At 34.6% G+C, this 22,195-nt stretch overlaps 1 protein-coding gene across 1 annotated transcript in view; it reads left to right on the top strand.

The window, feature by feature from the left end:
- Positions 1-21,832, top strand: part of LOC111034140 (desert hedgehog protein) — a 42,761-nt gene extending 20,929 nt beyond the window's left edge. Inside the window, exons 3-4 of the mRNA XM_022315195.1 lie at positions 4,782-5,031; positions 19,986-21,832. Coding sequence (XP_022170887.1) covers positions 4,782-5,031; positions 19,986-20,707 — 972 coding nt within the window. The 3' untranslated portion in view covers positions 20,708-21,832. The remainder of the gene's footprint in view (positions 1-4,781; positions 5,032-19,985) is intronic.
- The last annotated feature ends 363 nt before the right edge of the window (positions 21,833-22,195 follow it).

Genomic DNA, 22,195 nt, shown 5'->3' with positions numbered 1-22,195 from the left:
GGAGGCGCGGACGGACGGACGGACGGACGCCCGGGAGGCGGGAGAGGTGCCTGTATAATCTCCTACATAATAGTAATAATATTATTCGATTATAACCCCCCACGGGATCGTGTAAACGATAGGAACACAGTGTGTATTTTTTTTTTATTATTGTTTTTTTTCCCGTTCACCCTGTATACGTTGTGTGTAATTTTTTTTTTGGAAATTGATTTTGACGGCACCACGCGCATACAACACTATATAGATACCGCTATTATGTGTATAGTTTACGACCGCGCGCCACACTACAATATTTATTGTATACACGCACAATTGAGTCTCCCGTTTCGCGCCACGCGGTTCTTTTTTTTTTGACAGTTTTTTTTGAGAAAAACATTTTTTTTTTTTTTTGCTCAACACTAGTAGAGAGATCCCATCTCGGTTCGTTTTTTACTACATACATACACACGCTAGATTGTACGTAAGTACGCATGAATTAAAAGGTCGGCTGGGTATACTCGCGGGGTATTATATTAGGTATTAATATGTTTTGTTAAAGAAATACGCTGGGGTATGGAAAAAAAAAGATACAAAAACGAGTTCTTGGTGAAATCGATAGTGAATTTTGTTCGATGAATTCTAGAAGGCAGGAGAAAACGACCTTATTTTTTTTTTAATAGTGCACATAATATGTGGCAACTGGCATGTACATTGTACATACTTCCTATATGATATATTATAACAACATGTTTGACAAATTTTTATGATGTTTAAATAATGAATTCACTTACTACCTACCTACTTGTAGTATTATATAATGTGTACTCTTTTATTAGGTATAAAAAAAAGAAATACTTCCAGCCGTATTTTTTATTTATAATAATAAATTTAAAATTTAATTTAATAGCTTAACGCGAGTTACACATAAATTAAATATTTCATTCTAAATGTTTTACTGCGAAGTCATGACGACAAAAAATATTGCGCCTCACCTCTGCATGTTTATACATAATTTATAAATTTATCATTTACAATTTATTTATTAACATTTTTCATTTATCATGTACAAGGTTTATAAATTAAATTAAAAAGTGTGTGGGCCCAACATTTGAAATATTTAGCTTTAATTGCTGATAAAAATAAAAGTTATGTAGTAGGTATAATAGTATAATATTATATTAGTATTAAGAATCATCTTATAAATAAATGAGCCGGGAGAGAAAGAGGCCTACATAAAATCTCAAAATAATCGTTTAAAAGATATTTTCAACTTGATTAGCGGTATTCTTCCAACACAACATGTACCTAATGTATACTTATAATACAACCACACACGGTCTTATAGGGACAAAGGGATGTGCTAAATCATTGGTTTATTTTACGTCAAAATAATAATTTGACAAAAATACTACGTTTCTACAACAACAACAATAATAATAATAATAACAATAAAAGAACCACCCTAGTAGAAAGTGTGTGTTGCCGACACCGCCACCACCTGCCCGGCATCCCAGGGACAAGGTGTAAAGTCAAAAGACTAACAAGCCCGACACGTAACCCACACAGGCTACATGACGGTACACACAAGTACACTGCACGCTGCACCGGTACACGGGTGGCGGTGGTGCATCGCCAGTCGGAGGCGGACGATTCATTGTGTGGCCACCGCTTACACATCGAGTTTAACATATTATGTGTATATAGGTGCGCTGCACGTTTGTGTGCAACGACGGTGTTTGTATGAGAGCGGCCGCGAGCGCGCCGCGGCGCGTTCAGAATGCCCATTATATCAAATTGCTTGTCAAAATAAACCGCGGCAGGCGCCTGCCGCCGTCCCCACAAAGGACACCATCACCGGCCCCCCCGCCCGGGCGGCTCGTTGGGCAGCCGCTCTTTTAGGGTCCCGGTCGTCGTCGTCGTCGCCGTCGTCGTCCGACGGATATGATATATACGCATCATACATGCGCATAATATTAAATATATTATTATTTTATTATGTATGATGTGTGTACTCGCTCATCGGGCAGATCATAATCTTGTGTGTATACACGTCCGCCACTGCCGCCGCTGCTCACCCCGCGGTGAGTGCGTTCATTATTATTATTATTATTATTTAAGACAATGCTTTTCGGAATGCAAGCCGTACCGAACAAAATGGCCGCTTGTCGGGTCGGCAATTGGGTATATTAGGCGTGGGCGGGGTGGTGGCGGGGGGCAGGGCAGAGGGAAATACCAACGCGCACCGTAACGCATTCACCAAGTCGACTGCGGTGGCGGCGGCGAATTCGGTTTTTCCCCTTCCCCGACGTTTCCGCCGTCTCCGTATTATTTTCATTCTCGTTTTCTATAATATTATATTATATTAATATAATATATGTAATAATACTGAGACCGCTCTCGTATTATATTGTACATAATATAATTGTACATATACCTACATAATGTAATATATATATCGCCGCGTGTACCTATATATATATATAATACATAATATTATATATATATATATATATACAGCCCCGTCCGTTGCGCTCGCGCCCAACGCTGCGGCGAGGCGGACACGACATTCTTCGTTTTCTCTCTGCCGCTTTTGACCTCGCCGCCGCCGCAGTACCAACACCACATACACGTTTCGCCGGCGGTGATCACCTGGCCCCGCCCAACGGTGCCACCTCGGCACCCCCGTGCAGCGCCGGTGTCTCATCTTTTGTTTTCCGCGTCTGTGCCGTGTGTTGTTTCGCCGCGCCGCCCGGCGATGGCAGCGACGTCGGCGGCCGGCGCATCGGGTCAGCTACATCGCTATGGGTGCAAGCGGGAACCGTTGGGAGCGGGCGCGCGGAAAACGCGTTCGGGCGAAAATCCGACTGCGCTTGTCGCGCGTTCGTGGCGGCGGTCGCGGCGCTTGGACCTAGCGGATGCCGGACGGTGAACCGCGGCTGCACTGTATGGGGGGCCCTTCGGTGCGATATCGATTTCGGGTTTTTGTGTGTTGTGCCGCCGCGGTGTGCCTAAAATATTATATATTTGTACAGGATGAAACGGTCATTCCACATACCGGTGGTAGTCAGCATCTACGAGTCTAACTTAACCGTAGACTACGACGTGCCTATTTTAAATATATCGGAGTGGTTTTTTGAGCTATTTTCAGCGTTTCATTCAACAATTTAAATCTTATGTTGTGTATGAACTTTGATATTAATTGGGTACCTCATGGTGCTATCTCTTAAATACCTTCATGTGACTAGGTATTTCTATAGCCGTCGAACTGTAACCATGTATGTTATAACTAAAAATCAAGGTCAAATGCGTCACGTATGAACTATGGAGTATGAACTATGGTTGGTGGCTTCTTCTTTAAATTCAATATTCACCCCCATCATCTGGCCTCTCGTATTCATGTACTTACTACGTAGATTGAATATATTCCGAGTTTATTTTTCATGGTTTTTACTTTTAACCCACTTCTATGGATATTGTAAATGTAGTGTAATATTTGTTCATCTAGCAAGTAAAGATGTTTAATAATCTCTATAGGATTTTCGTAATTATATCAAAAGCTGTTTCTGTGAGATTTTTCAGTATAGTGGTATAGAGTGTGTAGACTGTGGACCTTTCAGATCTCTGTGATTTAAATTCGCAATATTTTCGATTGAAACACATGTATATTAATGTGATAAATATGCATAATAATAATACACAGTATACACCTATCATAATGTTTTAGTTATTCGTTATCGGACGACAGAAATCGATTAAAAAAATAACAATAATAATTAATAAGCAAATCTAACGTAAACAAAATCATTGTTCAAGCGTTAAAAAAATATACTTATTCATGACTTGTATGTTTTACGAATTTAGATCTGTAGTTGTTGGTGTACCACAAATCTTGTCTATGTGGTACATTTCGGTGTAGGAGAAAAAAATAATTATATTTAGCTTGTATAATAATATTATTATGAACGTATTTATAAACAATCACGCGGAGATTTCTCGGTAAACGGTTGCGAGCAAATAACGAGTGCAATTTTTCATGCGGCGCGCGGCTGGCCGCTGCTGCTGCCGGGCTAATTTGTCGTTAGTTATCTTAAATAACGATTCCTAGAACATCCGGACGTGTGTATAAGTTATATCGGCTGGCTGGCGCGCGCGCTTTATAATAACAGGCATAACCAGAATGCGATAGTCGTCCAATAACTAACTCGCGCGAGCATAATTCCGTTTAACTGGTATTGCCGGAAAGTAGCGACGAGTCGCCGTCATTAACGACGAAAAAAAACTAGTCGTCGGCGATTGTTACGCCGCGGTGTGAAAATGGTGTATAATATATTATAGGTATACTGTATAATGTACACGGTACTTAGTAAAAAAAAACCTGCCTCCACCTCACATTCTTGTGGGAAATTACGACACGCGGCGCTGCATTTTCGGCTGTAACATTATTATATTACTATAATGTGGCCGTTATTGTTTTTCTCATTGAATATTATATTTCGCGTTATTTCCTATGTTTAAACATGCAATCTGTACATTTATATGTCCAAGTGACGAGGAGACGTACACTTTTGACAATTTTGCATGATATTATTACACAGCAGCTGCTGCGGCATGGACATGACTTTAAAATCGAACTTTGAAAATCCATTTTTTAAGGATTTCGCCCAACTTTTGAGGGTTATATCACAATATAATATAATTGTAACATGTAGTAATAATGTAGTAATAATGTATGATATGTATAATATTGTAATGCACTAACTTGGTACGTCATTCTTATAATAAATATTTTGTTTCGTTTGTAGAGATGTAAAGAAAAGCTCAACACCTTAGCCATCAGCGTGATGAACTTATGGCCGAACGTTCGACTGCGAGTGATCGACGGTTGGGTGGACCGAGCCGGCAGCAGCTTGCACAACGAGGGACGGGCGGTAGACATCACCACGTCAGACAGGGATAAGTCCAAGTATGGCATGTTGGCCCGACTGGCAGTCGAAGCAGGATTTGATTGGGTCAACTACAATCGTCGGTACATTCACTGCTCTTGCAAATCAGGTGAGTCCAGGATCAAACTAAATAATATACGTATCCATAGGCTCCTATTACTTACGTTTTGTATTTTTTTTTAAATGCACTTCTACAATTTTAAAATTGTACATAACATATTTACTTCTATTTAAATGAGTAAACTTATATTATACCTAGGCTATCTCATATTCAAATTTGTTACATATACAGGTGTGTGAGGCTTAGGATGTCAGGTGTTAGTGTATGTATTAGAAATGTAATCGCTGTACAATATTTAGTATTTACATCTGAACTTGTCATAAGCATAATTTTCGAATTTCTAATCTACTCAAACATACGTTACAACTTAAAATTCGTTTTTACGTATAAATAAATCGCGTGCATTTCAACGGCCCAATTAATAGTATAGGTAATATAGCTAGCGTATAAATCGGCTGACTTTAGGTACCTAATATATTATAAAAATAAATTGCAAATTACCTATACAGTAGCATGTAGATTATCGTTTATTCGTTTCTTGCTAGCTACCTTTAGGCTATATAAAACATTAAAATTATAAATTCAGTAATTATATGGTATAAGTATATCGTATAATAACAATTAATATATGTAGGTATACTACAGATTTCATCGCTTCAGACTTCACATAATACTATCTACGTATGTTCTATATCCTACGTCATAATATTAATATTCAAATTTCAAAAGTTAACTAATATACTGTTTAGTGTTTACTGTGATATAGTGGTAGTGATTGTCATTTGTCACAAATACAAAAGAACATACATATTAAATTATGTTGCACTATAATACCTATGTAATATACTAATATGTATGAGGATAGGTGTAGTGTGTTGAATTCTTATGGGAGGGAGGAGCTTTAGCCTATAATGTTTTGGGTACCTACATAAATACATGACATATATTCTAAAAATGATAATTAAATAATGTAAGAAGGGGGCCTTAAAAAAATTTCGGAAGGCCTATAGCTCCATTAGCCCCCCCCCTTTCTATGCCTATAGATATGAGGCGTGAGAGTTGTGCTGTTGTCCAAATCGTGGGCTATCTTTTACAATGAATTACTTATAAAAAATTTAAAAAAATAATTATTAAAGTCTAAAACTTACATTTACCTTAAAATTAAACCAGGACTTGAAAAAAGCATGTTTTTTGTTACCAATAGGTTACAACCTTAAAATTAAGAAAAAAAATATTTTCAAAAACTTCAATATTTTTTTAGGTGATGAGTGTTCATTGTCAAAAAAATCACCAAGAAACTATTTATGTATTAAATGCATTTAATTCCATTTATTAATACTAATAATACTTAAATGTTATAGATGACATATTTTAGATATAATTAAAACGTTCAAATATGTAACGCGTTTTGAACGTTTTTTAAATATAATTAATCGATCTTTATTTTCAACTTCCGAGACTATATTGGTCTTTTGAACATTCATAACCGTCATTCGTACGGGAAAAAACACTCTAATATTATAATATAAGACACTGTATATATATGCGTGTGTGATGAGAAAAACATAATGTACATATTTGAAATAATCTTTTTTTTCCGTTCACTCGAAAAGTCGATATAAATAATATATACAAATAGGTATACAATATGAGTAGAGAGGTATCTCCGACGAGACTATATTACATTATGCAGTCATTTAGCCCGGGTGGTTTGTTTAGCCGAATTTCTAAACGAGCGTGTGAGAAAACCAAACGTCGTGTCGTAAACGCGGAACACGTATAATAATAATATATATATATATATATATGATGTATTGTAGTATATACATAAGTACATATTATATATAATATCGGTATGCGTATATGAGTGAGCTCGCGCCGGGTGACCGTGTGAACGACACAACTGCCGCGATGATGACGGCGGTGCACATACGTACCTATTATGCCTATATAAAATCCGTACAAACAAAAAATAAACCGGCCGCCGCGTCCGTCTGGCAAAGGGACTTTCCGGTAAAATCGTCTCGTTTAGGAGGTTCGAAAAGAGATAGAAAAATGTTTGCGCCGAGCAAACAGTAAATAAAACGTTTTGTGAGCGACGGCCGACGACTGTAGTATTATTTATGTATATAATACATTATTATATATATATACCTATGTACCTATATTATGTACACGAGCGTTCGTGTTAAAATATTCGGAAATTATTGTTTCCGACCGTACATCGTCACTGGTACCTGTATAGACATAATAATAATAATAATAATAATAATAAAAATAATAAAAATAATAATAATACCCATGTACGTATAATATACACACTCGTCTTAGTGGTCGATCGGTCAACAAGTCTCCCCCGTCCGTCCGTGTACGTCTCTCATCACGCGTTGCATTATTTTCCGTTGGTCCGACAAAAGGGCCGAGTATCGTTTTCACGCCGCAGCGGTGCGGACGGGTCTCATTAATTATCGCTTGCCGCGCGTACACCTCGGCTATCCATCATGCACATTGCACACGCACACTTGTCTCCGGCGGCGGCGGCGTGACGTCGACGAGACGACGAAAAAGAGGACGTCCGGTTCGCTGTGTTACATTATTATTATACATAATGTAGTATTCTCAATGTTAACGAAATCGCCAGAAACAAAAATATCGAGTGTATACCTGAAAATCATACCATACTATTATAGTAGTCCATATTAACATAATACCATTTGTATGTATAAACAAAGAGTGAAGGGAAATAAGGAGACATCATATACTATATAGTATAACATTAAATACCATGTGCTTTACGCATTGTACTCGTAAGCTTGGAGGTTGGGTAAATTTAAATTTAAAACTAAAAATGTGTATCCGTATATTTTACGAAAATTTTCGGAGGAGATTTTAAGTGTTAAGGGGGCCACTAGTCTTCTGCATTCTCCGAAACCGCTGACGTGGGTAAAGACAATTGGCAACGTATGCTTTTTATGTATAGCTTATAATATTGCATATGATTATAATAGTGTATATTTCGAAAAATGCATGTGATCGCGTTATTTTTCAACGTTTGTATAATGTATTTAGTTAAATACGTCGAAACATAGTAAATCATAACATTTGATTTGTTATTGGCACCGTTGTTTTAAAACGATATCGCATTTCTTAATTACAAGGTCGTGTTTAATAATGATGATGTCTGATAACGTGCGTACAAAAACTTATTTGCATATATGTATTTAAACACGATTTAAAAAAAAAATGGCTTATAATAGTTATAAAAACAATTAGTATACCTTCCTAAATAAAACGAGTACCTACTAAACGTGTTACGATACGTGGACGCATACTACGCGTATATAATATTAAACCTAAACTATTATAATATTATTTACGTGTAACTGTGCAAGCCCTGCAACGTGTCGGTAGTAAACGTTATCGCAAATCGCATAAAGCGGTTCCCGCACACGATTTGATTATTTTTAAATTAAAAAAATTAGTAATTGAATAACAAAGTGCCGATAATTATAATAAACGGCGTGGTTTCGCGAACCCAATTAAACAAGAAGCTAGTTTATTGTTGCCCATTGCGTTTTACATCATTTGCCTAACGGATCTGCTATAATTTAATCGGATATTCATTACATTTATAACCTCACAGAAAGTTATATATAAAAAACAATGCGGTGTACGTTCGTTAAGCCGTAGATACTTGGATTAAATAGGTAATTAAAATGTGCACATGATATTCATTTCACGAAATCCAACACGTTCTAAAACGATTGTTACAAAAAAAATATATTTCTTTAAATTGTATTTGAAAAATAAATATTCAAAATTCAAATAATCATTGGTGAACAAGAAAAAAAAAATTTTTATAGTTATATAAATAACTATAAAATGACTAATAACATTTATTTAATAATAATCTGTGACACTTTTGGTTACTAATATATAGTCTGGTAGCGTCACAACAAGTCATACTACAAATAAACAACCCTGTAAAAAGTATAATACATAAATATATGTTGTTTATTGTGCAAGTGTGGAACTTAATTTCTAATTTATGTGTTAGTATAAATTATATACACGTATATGCGCATATGATTATATACTCGTTTATAAGTAGGTACCTATATACTTGAAGATGCAATTATTTTTATAATTATATATTTATTAGCGTTTTACATGAGAACAATGACATAATAGTAGTAGCCACTCTCAATTTATAACAACAAACGCCGTCGAAAGGAGGAACCATCGAATTATTGTTATTAATGTAATGTTAAACAATAGGATGAGGAATTGAGGAACCTTCTATTATATTCAGTTTTAAAGTTCTTGACCAAGGAAAAATATTTAAAATATTGTAAAAATCTTAATTGCAAAATTCTTATCAATAGATAAAAGTTAGTTTAAATATTTTAAAATTGTTAGTGTTTAAATGGAAAAAAATAATTTAATAATAGTGGAATATGCCAAATGTTTACAATACTTTTAAAAATTATTTCAATATAATAAAAATAGTTTTTAACAAATAAAATAATAAGATATGATAATATTATATTATATATAATAATGTGTTATAAAAAAAATGATCTTATAACTTCTTAACAATCGTAATATGGTTTATCTAAAAACATGTTTTTTATATATAAATTTTATGAAACAAATTAATTTGTAAAACAATATATTAGTCAATTTTAGTCATAGGCGGTCCCAGGATTTTACTTCAGGTGCAGCCGTGCAGCATAGATGGTTAATTTCTAAATGTTAGGGGTATTGGGAAATGGGAATGTGTACGAAGTTAGATTTACTGAGTATCGATGAACCATAATTTACTTTAGACTATTACATATAATTTTTGAAACTAGTAAAATAGTAATTTCCTTTCCTCCGAACTTGGTTTTTCTTCATATTATGATAATTATAGATGTGATCGCGCGTGACTATAAATACCACCAGGTTAGGTTATTCTGTGATACCACTGTTAGCCTAGGGTCTTCCTCCCTTTAATTCTGGCTTGATCATCAGATCTACGAGCTAACAACTATCCAGTGTTAGGTAAATTACTTTCGATAAGAAACTAATTACGTTACCTACTTGGCTACTTATTACATTAAATATTTTTATTTAAATTACATAATTCGCGTTTCCCGACATTATTTTTATCACGTTATGTTACTTTTTCATTCAAAAAGTAATGCGTAATGAATTGTTACTTTTTCAAAATTTAACGACAAATTCAGTCTATAACGAATGCCGAATGTAATAAGAAGTAGGTATACTATTAATTATTATATGTAAATTGTATAGTAGTATATGTAATACATTAATTATGTAGGTACACTATATTGATAATGGATGGATGTAATACACATGAATAAAATACGTAAAATGCCTGCATATTTTATAATATTCATCATTATTATCTAAAATTTTCAGAATGGTAAATACATTTTACCGATTTTTAATTTTTCTCGAATATCTTAACCCTTAGTCTATGTCATGGACTCTACATTCATAACTTATTTTAATAACGTGGAAAATAACACGTTGCTCCAAAGAAATTACTTTTATAAGAAATTTGGTTACAATTGCGTTAATTTAAATAATATATAATAAAATTACTACAGCGTTACTGGCTACTACAATAGTAATTTGTATTCTTCGTTACGTTACTATCCAACACTGAAACTAACAAAGTAACAACTAAGTTCATGATCAGAACAATATATCGTGAAATAACAAAGATATAAACTATAAAATATCTACCTTATGAGTTATGAATAGTTATATGATTTCAACCAATAAAATAAAGTGGTGGTTGTAATGTCAGGTGCAGCACAGGCTGCAGAGACTGCACCCGTAGGACCGCCTATGATTTTAGTTTGATAGTATAAAATATAGGTAAATCTCTGGAAATTTAGACATTTTAAGTTATAACAATTATAACGTAGAAGGCAGTGATTTATTATCATGATATATTTTTTATATTTAGCGTCAGAGAACAAATGTTCAATAGTAAAAGCACACTGCACTGGTTAATAATAATACTAAATTTTAATCAAAATAATATTTAGTCATGATTAAACATTTTAATGTGCGCAAAAAATGATAGAAGATAAATGGCATGTCTAATTTTAATTAAATTGTGTCAATAATAACTTTAATTTATAAGGATATCAGTCATAAATATAATAACTATTGATGATTAGGAATAATGTATATAAAACATAATATATTCGCATTAAAATTTGCTATGACTTATTATTATTATTAATTTTTTTTTTATTCTTCAAGAAGATAATTTAATATAAATTATGATCTAATAATTGTCATCATAGCCTTCTTATGTTAAGATTTATTTTTATTATAATTTCTACTGTAATCTTATTATAATATTATGTATATTACTCATAATATATTAGGTATAGTAAATAATACCTAGGTATATAAATAAATTATATACACGATTATTCACAAACGAAGCATTCAACCGAAATCGTTAAATATAATGTACCTAATGCATAATGCCATAATGTATTTACCATAAAATCAGTTAAAATTGGTAGGTAGTCAAAACCAGTACCAAATCAGTCATAACTAGATCACAGGATTTTCCAATGCCCTTAAAACATTTCATAAATATGTATGAAATTAAATACTTAAAATAAATCTATATTAGGTATATAATATTATATACTATGACTTATCTATATCATATTATATACGCCCATTTATTGACCTTATTGCTTTTTATATAAACAACATGCATTTATAAAATATTTTTTTTTTTATTTACAAGCATTAAATAAATGTTATAAAAACTAATTTTAAAAAACGAATACATTTATGTTACACGATTTTCGAGTTTTTGTGAAATTTCCTCAATAAAAAACACATAAGGGTCAAGTATATACATAATGATATTTAAATAAACACCTGCAAATGTATACAGTTTGTATATAATATTATGATTGCAATGCAACGTAAAATGAAATTTATAATAATATGTCAAATATGCTATTGGAAAATCAAAAAATAATAGCTTTATTAGTTATAAATCGTGTTATCAGTGGCGGTGCCAAACTTTTATAGTACACAATAGATATTTTATTTTCAATGGTCATGGGGTTGGGAGGTTAGGGGTGTCGAAGTCCATGGTATTTGAATATTGTCGTTATCCTTCCACTTGATAAATATATTTCTCTTAAAATATTATTATTTACAGCTGTAGATAAATAAAAATTAATTACCTTCTAAATATTTTGATTAATATAGGTTAGGTTAGGTTTAATAGATTTAGGCCACAATTTAAGATAATAAAATACAACATTATTTCAAGTCATTGTGTACACTAATAATGAAATATATAATATTAGATTATTAAGAATATAAGAATATATTATATAATCAAACAATTTACTCAAATAAAAATGCTTTAAACATTTTAATTTAATTTTAACTTGTCAGTATACTGCAGATGACCAATATTTATGTGAAGGGGCAAAATTAAATATAGGGAGTGCACCTCTACTCTTGGCCACCCATGCGTGAAATATATTAATATTATACGTAAATATGCAGAGAAAACCATATTATTCAATGAAAAGATTAAACAATATATGTGATTAAATCGATTACGAAGATTTATTAAGCCACGCTGTCTATTTGTGGGTATAGAGCAGCACACTATGTCAATGCCACAAATTTTGTGTAGCCTAATTAAATTATACATTCTAAAGTGGACAAAAAAATAAAATTAATAAAGTTTTGAGTTTCTATTATATATGTACGTCGACGTCAAAATAAAATAAAATCAACACCAATAATCACATTTATACAATAGATACCTAATACATTTTTATTTGTTGTTATATTATATGCTATTCAATTGTAAATTTTTTTAAATTGATTATTATTTATTATCATTATACGAACTAATATCTTCAATATAAAATGCATGCTGTGCACAAGTAATTTCAAAAATAAAATATGGCCCTTTCCAAAATCTTAATGATGACTGCTGGTATAGAGGGAGATGGGTGATAAAATAATATTATTTATTACGCTATCTGAATATTACAGATTTAGTATACAGTACATCGACGTACAAAACATTTATGTATTTTATACCATGATAATATTTATGTTATAGGATTAAATAAGTAATTGATTACGCGATGAAAAAAAATAGAAATAATAATTAAAACGGAAGAATCAAGTTGTAGATTAATCCGTGGAGTACCTTAAGTACCTATACGGCTATAACATGTCATTCGTATATAATATAATATTGTCACACACGTTGTATACATAATATAATATAATATATTATATTATATAAATTAAAAGTCACCGGACGAGTCTGCTCGAAATCGATATGCGCCGAGCACGTTTTTCTCACACGTCTGCCGCCCTCGCAGTGTGTGCAGTGTCGTACGACAGTATACCTACCTGTTGCCGAGCGACTGGCGCAGAATCAGCGACGATGATCGAGGGCGGACGTCTTCTGCGTTCAAGGTACACGCATGTCGCGTGAGTCGCATCTTCACGGGCTTTGCATTTCGAAATACACATATTATTCATACGTTACAGGGCATTATCGTACTCGAACCACTACAAGAGTACATTTTAAATAATACGAGTATACTAATAATTAGGACTGGTGTACCCAGACAATTTTAAGGGGGAGGAGGTTGAAATATTTTTCGTTCCAAAATCATTTCTACAATTCTACAACCACAATAATGCAATGCTCAATATATTATGGATATAATATTATATTAATGACTAAAATATTTTAATATACCTACTTAGTACCTTGTACTTGGTAACCTGTTGTTATTTATTACTTAAGAATTAAACAATCAAAGTAAAATAAATGTGTAGCTTCATTATGAGCATGTATGTACCCATTATTTGCGATATTGTAATTTATCAAGTACCTAATACCTAAAGCCAGTTATTTAATGAGAAACAAAATATAAAATATAAAAAATAAGTTATTGAACAAATCTTATTATCGTTAGTTCATTTTTCACAATCGGTTAATTGTTAATAGTTTGATAGTTTAATGCCCACTATTACATATGCACAGCAATAATTTGGGAAATATTAATATTATTACAATATTTTTAATACATGGTTTTCCAATATTTCCAATAAAACATTTTGAAAATAACGTTGTGAAAATATTAGTTAATACAGTATTTTCAGACACTTATTATCAGAATATTTGTAAAGCCTATCCACGTCAATATTGTAATACTATCTTAACATTATTAACAGTACTTCAATTTTTCTTGCAAAATCTTGAAAATATTTTAGAAATAAATTTTTGCTGTGTTGGGCATTCACTAGTATAGAGTATAGACTATAAGCGTATTGCCATTTCCTTATTTTGAATTTTGATATTATCAAATATGTAATATGGCTCATCCACATCAGCATTCTTTTTCCATTCTCGATCACAATCAGGTTTCCAATGTACCTACAGCGTACACAAATAAATAAATGTAAATAGTGAAGATTGATTTACTGAAACTCAATATTATGAGTTAAAAATAGTGAAAATTGTATATTTTTTAATTATACAAAAATTAGCAAATCCCATATTAAAATTAAAACATAGAAACACCAAAAACCAATTATTAGCATTTAGTTACTTTTAAAACTCATAAAAGTATAATATTTAAACTGTATACTGTATGCCAGCATGCAATTAAATGGTATTAAATTTTACTGCCAGAAGAACATTTTTTTAAATATTATAAAAACTGATTATTCCCATAATGTGACAATATTCCACAGAAAAGGTATGATTAAAAAACGTACTTTAATAATGTATACATTTACACCATCTATGAGAGGGGGAGGGGACCCTGCCCGCACAGATACGCTACTGCTATTAAGACTATGACTATACGCCTTGTATAGTAATATATTCTGTACACAAAGTATCCCTCCTGTTGTAGTCCTGTGTGTGTGTGTGTGTGTGTGTGTGTGTTCATCTGTTTCGGCCACAACTATGCGGATCGGTGTCCGGCTTTCGTTTGTATGTCACGCCAAGATCCGATTACACTGCATCGTGCACATACACGACCACAAGACCGTCTCTGTGCAGGGCCGTCTGGCATGACACGGTGACGGCGGCGGCGGTGTGTACCTATATAAAGCGTACTATACATAATTTAATACGGGGGAGACCGAAAACAAAATCACTTTTTCTCAAAACCTCCTCCTCCATCGCCCCCCCCCCTCCCGATACTTATTATTTTACTGGAGAACAAACAGTGCGTATACCTATGTACGACTTGTACGAGTGTATATTGTGTATACCTATATAAAATAATAATAATATATACATACCTATATATATATATATACGTACACGCCGCGCGCGTGTATACTCGCGCTATTATATAAATACACGGGTATACGACGGCGACGCGAGAGAAGCGTATGTTTATGTAAACACGACTCGTGCGGTGAGTGTAAAGCAAACTCCGAACAAACTCGTACAAGGGATGATGGTGCATAATTTGTTGTTCTTTTTTATCCTCTATTTTTTTCCAAACATCAAATAATAGGCGATCGTGACCTGTCCAAAACTAGAATCCCACAACTCGTTAAACCTACCGTGTATATATATATATATATATATACACACACACATGTACATATTTATACGTACCTACTGCCCATGTGTATACAATAATATTATATATACGCAGTGCATACGATTAACCTTTTCGTTTTATCCCGTGTTTACCCATAGCGAGCGTATATTATATGTTCTATAACACACACACACACACACACACGCGCGCGCGCGCGCGCTCGCTGGTAGATGGCTGGTAATAGGTATAACTGGTAATAGGTATACATAGGTACTAGCGTAATAATAATAATAATAATAATAACACATGCACTATTACCGCACGTACGATACATACATGCGCTTACACATATATTTATAAATATACCATCGCGGTGTACCCGTGTCCTGTGCATGCGTATTTTTATTTATATATGTATTATTATTCGCTGTGTACGTTATTATAACGACGATATAGGTAACTACCTACCTGCCTGCCAACCAACCTATCTCATACCTACCTGCAGTCTGACTGCCTACCTCGCGTACACAAATACACAATGCCATCATTTTATACATAATATAGGTACCGACACTACATACGTATAATAATAGCGTTGTGAATGGACATCAATATATAATACATGTATATAGCTTATTTATGTATACGCGCCTCCCCGCCGTTTGTCGTCACGTATATTATTACCCTTTATAAAATATTATAATAATATAATAACAATCTGATGCATCCTTTCGCGGATTTCCATCGCCGCGTACTGTGAGGACTGTATAATATATACACACGCCCGTGCACTCAGTCGTCACTCTCGCACATGCTCACCCGTTTATACCTAATAATATTCCGGTCCAGAATTCCGCACTGCAGTACATTTCCATTATAATATGTATAATGTTTTTATTACATTTATTATTATATGCTTCACGTGTTTTGATCGCCGTACAAAAGATAAATATTTACACGATTTTCAATTTTACAGAGAAAAAATAATAATAGGTGTGTACATAATAATATTATAATCTCCACAAAAATTCCAAACGAAATATTTAAATTGGATTTTCTCTTCATAATGACTATTATTGCTACAACACTTATATTAGATATACAATGTAGGTATTTATTTATATATTATGTAGGTAGGTAATACACTGATACTATATTATGTATATACTCGCGTTTCGGCCGCCAAGCTGTGTGGTTAATTTATTGTTTCATCTGTTAAGCATTCTCCGACAAACTGGAAAAAAAACAAATAAAAATTATTACTTATTTTGTAAATACTCATTATAATCATTCATATTCGTTTATCAGCTCCGCAGTTGCTTTTACTAATGATATGTATTATTCAAGATAACTAAAACAACAACTGTTTATGCTTTATTCGATGTACACTGTACACGATATATTCATAGTTTTACAGTACTAGGTATTGAAATAGCTATTAGAACGCCTGTGCGTTCATGGTTCATATTATATTCGTGTAATATATGTATTATGTCATATGTGCACTCGATGTATTTTTGTACGTGAGGAAAAAGCAGTATTGAATGCCTGTAGTACAAACAAAAACCATTAATTATCTCTTGCAAGCCGTAATTGCAGCTTTATTGAACACAAAGTGCATAATATATCATTAAAAAAAAATAGAACGTCTTCGAATATCAGATTCTTTGTTTTAGAAAAAATGCTGTTAAACTGTTAACACCGAAAAGTTTAAATGCGTGACAGGTGTAATATTTTATACCTATGCATAATACTCAAATATACTTCCCGAAAACACTCAATCTATGAAAATTGTGTACGGAAAACTGTCAATATTTTCAATCAACCATATAAACGTTATCGCCTTACCGGGCGTATACATACATGTAATAAATGTACTATTAATTTCAATACATCCACTGATGAACATTACAACAATCTAGCTATACTATAGATTATATAGTAACTAAGTTCTCATAAGACAGCGATTGGTATTTGGTTCCGGAATTCAATACATATAGTTGCATTCAAGAACGTCAAAAGCGTTGAGTAGTATACCTATATAATAATTTATACAGCCGCAACTGGCACAACTATTTAATGTGATATGTCTCGTCGGTTTCTTCTCTAGTCAGTTTTTTAAGAAATACATTATCTGTATAATGTAGATAAGTCCTACGATATAGGCATAGATGGCATAGAATGTTTAAATTTTCGTTTTCGTATGTGACGATTTACGGTATACCTTATGTGAGTACCTACACAACTGCATGCTATACATCGGAGGACGGACGAGGTAATAAGTAATATACGCATTATCTCGTATAAAACGTATCGGTTTCAAAGACCTATATATATATATAATACCTATTAACCATTATAATATATAGGTATATGTTCATGAATTGGGGAGTGGCGGATCTATATAATATATTATGTACAGCGAGGGGTCCGGCAGAAGGTCAAATGACCCATATGAGTTCATATTTTATACATTCGACGTGAGAAGTGGTGGCCTGTTTGTAATTTGTACTGATAGAGAAGCCCCTGAATTACTTGATCGGATGAAGTTAAAAAAATATACGATTCTCTCGTCGGACGAAAAACGCACGTCCGTATATCCCAGTAGGTACCTAACCTAACCTAACCTATGTATAATATTATGTAGGTACATTAGGCTCGTAAATACAAGAACCGTGCAATTTACGTTTGGGTACGTTTTGCGAGTGAGAAAATGTCCAGTACACGAAAACGTTGAAATGCGTCCATTTATTTTTTGTTCTATGCACGTCGAGCGTAAATACAATACCTTTATTATACATTATATGATAGTGGCTATTGCCTATTATATACATGAACTATTACAGTGTATTATGCTTATTTACTCATAATAATACTATACACGTACATAATAACGTATCGTTTTATTAATGTTATGTGAACGTCGGGAGAAGAGAAAACTCGTAAAAAATAAGACTTAAATGCCTCCTCTCAACAGCGTCGTATCATTAAGCGTGAGCGCGCGCGCCCGGTTGCCGCAGTGCGGTGTATAATATTATGCTCCGTCTTCTAAATCCGTCCCTCTCGACGCGTCGCGCTGCAAGTGTCCGTTTTATGTTTATTGCCCCCTAGGGCACCCGTGAACTATCCGTCGCTGTATAGCATAATATAATATTGTAATAACACGTATTTAATGTCGTATATAATAGTATTCGATGTCCCTCTTCAAGCCGAACTACACCGAACGCCTCGTGTTTACGGCTCCGCGAGACAATCCGGTTTTTCGGAAACTCAGAAATGAATATCGTTACACTATATATTATTACTATTGTTACTACTAATATTATTATTATCATTATTATTATTACTATTAGCATCGGTATACTTCTTCACCCGCAGCGGCGGGTCCCGAGGGCGATTAGATCACAGATGTTGGTGTGTGATGGCCATACGCCGTGGAAGGTGAACATGGTCGTGGTCGTCGCGTATACATATAATAATACATACCTACATGGAGGTATAAATGAATGTATATATATATATATATATATATATACATACTTAAATGTATAATATAATAGTGGTGCACGCCGCACGGACGGAAAAGAATTATTGCCCTTTTTATCTCATTAACTAATTTATCGTGGTCGCACGACGGCTGCAGTGAGAAACAGAGATGATGTTTAAAAAAAAAAACAAACAAACCACCACTACTACCACTCCAAATCATTTATTATTATTTTTTTTTTTTATTATTAGTGTTTTTTAATGGCGTTTAAAAACCAGACAAATCAGTGGCTACGATCTTTTCTCGTTCCCGCGCGTGTGTGTATACAGCGATTAATCTACACCGGGAAGGCAAACAGTATATTATATATAAGCAGTTATTTTTCACTCGTTTGAATCGCTAATTTACCGCGCGATTACCGCCAAGCTCAAACGGATCGCGTGTGTACCTATATTGCACTGCAGCTAAACTCGACAACGCTCTTTTTGTACGTGATCATCGCAATATTTTAGGTTGAGAATTATTTACAAGTTACTTCTCGCGATTTACGAGGCTTTAACGACGGCATATGGGATACGAATAATTACCTATACAACATTAACTTATACCTACTTCTTACCTACATAATACCTATATAATCAGGGGTTAAAAAGTGGGGGGGGGACGCAAGAGTACTCACTACTCAGTCCCCCTACCTCTGACGACGGTTAAAAGGCGCCCCCTTTAACAAATTAGGATTTTATACATTATAGACATTATATAACATGGAACGCTTAAAACTATTTGGAGACATTAGTCCCCTCTGGAATTTTTTCTCTCTTTACACCCTGTACATAATATACTTATAAGTATACCTAAACCTGACCCAAGTTCTAATCGAAATAATAACATTATTTTGTGTTTTGCAGAGACGAAAATCAACACGAGGACGATGGGCTGTTTCCCCGGTGACAGTGTAGTGACGACAGCCGCGGGCGTGAAGAAGCAGATGAAAGACCTGCGGGTCGGCGAGTCAGTACTGGCGCTGTCCAACGACGGGCTGCTCCGGCCTAGCGAAGTGCTCTTGTTCCTGGACCGGAGCGTGACGGCGCGGACCGAGTACGTGACGCTGGTGACGGACACGGGCAAGTCGATAACGGCGACGCCCACGCACCTGGTGCTCCGGTGGGAGAAACCGGAACGGTCGCAGATCCGATACGCGAACCCGGTGTACGCGAAAAGTGTGCGCGTCAACGACACGCTGCTGACGGTGATCACCGGCGACCGAGGCCAGCTACGACTGCGAGCGGAGCGCGTGGTCGCGGTGAGCCACACCGAGAAAGTCGGACTTTACGCGCCTCTGACAGTCGACGGCACCGTCGTCGTGGACGACGTCGTGGCGTCGTGTTACGCCGTCCTCGACAGCCAGTGGCTGGCGCACCTGGCGTTCCTGCCTGTCCGCGCGTTGGCCGCCGTCCGGACGTCACTGTACAGCTTCGTCTGGCGGCTGGGCCATCCGCTGCGTGACGCGCCGTCACTGTCGCCGGCGATCGAAGCGGTACCGCCCGCCGACGGCATACACTGGTACCCGCGGATGCTGTACGCCATATCCGACTACGCAATACCGGCCAGTTGGATGGACACGAACTGATCGATCGCGCGTGCTCTTCATAATATATATTTAATATATTATATAGTTTTCGAACTGTTGTGATTTATCAATTTTTTTTTTATGTTTACGTCCATTGCACGTCGCGTACCCTAACACTGGTTAGTGACATTCCGGCCCTCGAAATGATGTACCTATATGACCCAAAAACAGTCTTCAAACGAATTGTATGCCAAAAATTATTGAACTTTTTATTTTTTTTTTCACTTTTGTACATGTTATTGTGTGTGTATGTGTGTGTGTGTGTGTGTGTGTGTGTGTGTTTGTGTATAATGTATATAGTAATATTAGTTATCGTAAGTATTTTATAATTTATTACCGACGAACTGTTTCTGAAACGTATCCCGGGGGAAACACACGTCTAGGTACAATACTACATTATATGGACATCATAGATCGTATAATGTAGTATATAATATTTAAGTATATTCGTATGACTATAGCTGTATGTTATATGCACCGTTCAGTACACTCAGCACAAGCCCTCCTACCGGCGCGGCGGGCTCAAACAGGACGGAAAACGTCTGGGGACTTCGGGATATAAACCACTCCCAACCCACCGACATTTCTTTGAAAGTGTGTCAAATGCAACTTTCGTGGAAAACGGCGCAGACTTTAATCCTCCACAAATGTTTGGGCTATTCGCGCCCATGTGCCTACGTGTAACGTTTCACCCCGCAGCTCGTATCACGTCAATCGAATCGAATATCACGCTCCGGATATATAATATTTACTCCCTTTTTTGTATCGTTCTAGTGATTTTTTTTTTGTTTGTCGAATCTACTTGGAAACGATTGTCAATTATTCCGCTGCTAATATCTAAAAATAAGTGGTACTAGTTAATAATATAATATTTATTGCAAAATTGTTTTATTTTTACCTTTTGTACGTTTAGGTATAGCATCTACTATATATATTGTCGTATAAACGGACGCATTGTTATTTATATTACACATTGTATGTATACGTGTAAATTGTTTTGTATCATATGACTATTTATTTTTTTAGCTTCCTCAATATCATCGTAGGTTCGTTTACTAAATATTATAACTTTTAATGTAAAAATATGTGCCTTTATGGTTGTATAGACAAATAAAATAAAATGCATTTGACGAGTGATATTTTTGTATATTACATCCTCACTACTGCAATCCTCGCTATATTGTCATTCCATTGACAAAAAATCAGTTTCTTTTTTCTCCATGTGCAATACTGTATTATTTATTATAGTAGGTACCTACCTTTATATTATACTAGGTATGCATAGGTGCAGCCAAGGACATTTGTCTGGGAGGCGAAGTCACCCCTAATTGCACCTTTGTAGGTAAGTCAATACTTTTAATTTACTGATATACTCGTATATTTCCAACAGTGTTTATACAGAACGCAATCGTGAACGCATTTAATCCATATTTTGCAAACAACACGACGTGAACATTATAATGTTAAAATGTTATTATATCAACCAAT

This window comes from Myzus persicae, unplaced genomic scaffold (genome assembly GCF_001856785.1).
Source record: "Myzus persicae strain clone G006 unplaced genomic scaffold, MPER_G0061.0, whole genome shotgun sequence".
Classification (NCBI taxonomy): domain Eukaryota; kingdom Metazoa; phylum Arthropoda; class Insecta; order Hemiptera; family Aphididae; genus Myzus; species Myzus persicae.
The sequence above is the reverse complement of the archived record's forward strand: the minus strand, read 5'-3'. Positions and strand labels throughout refer to the sequence as shown.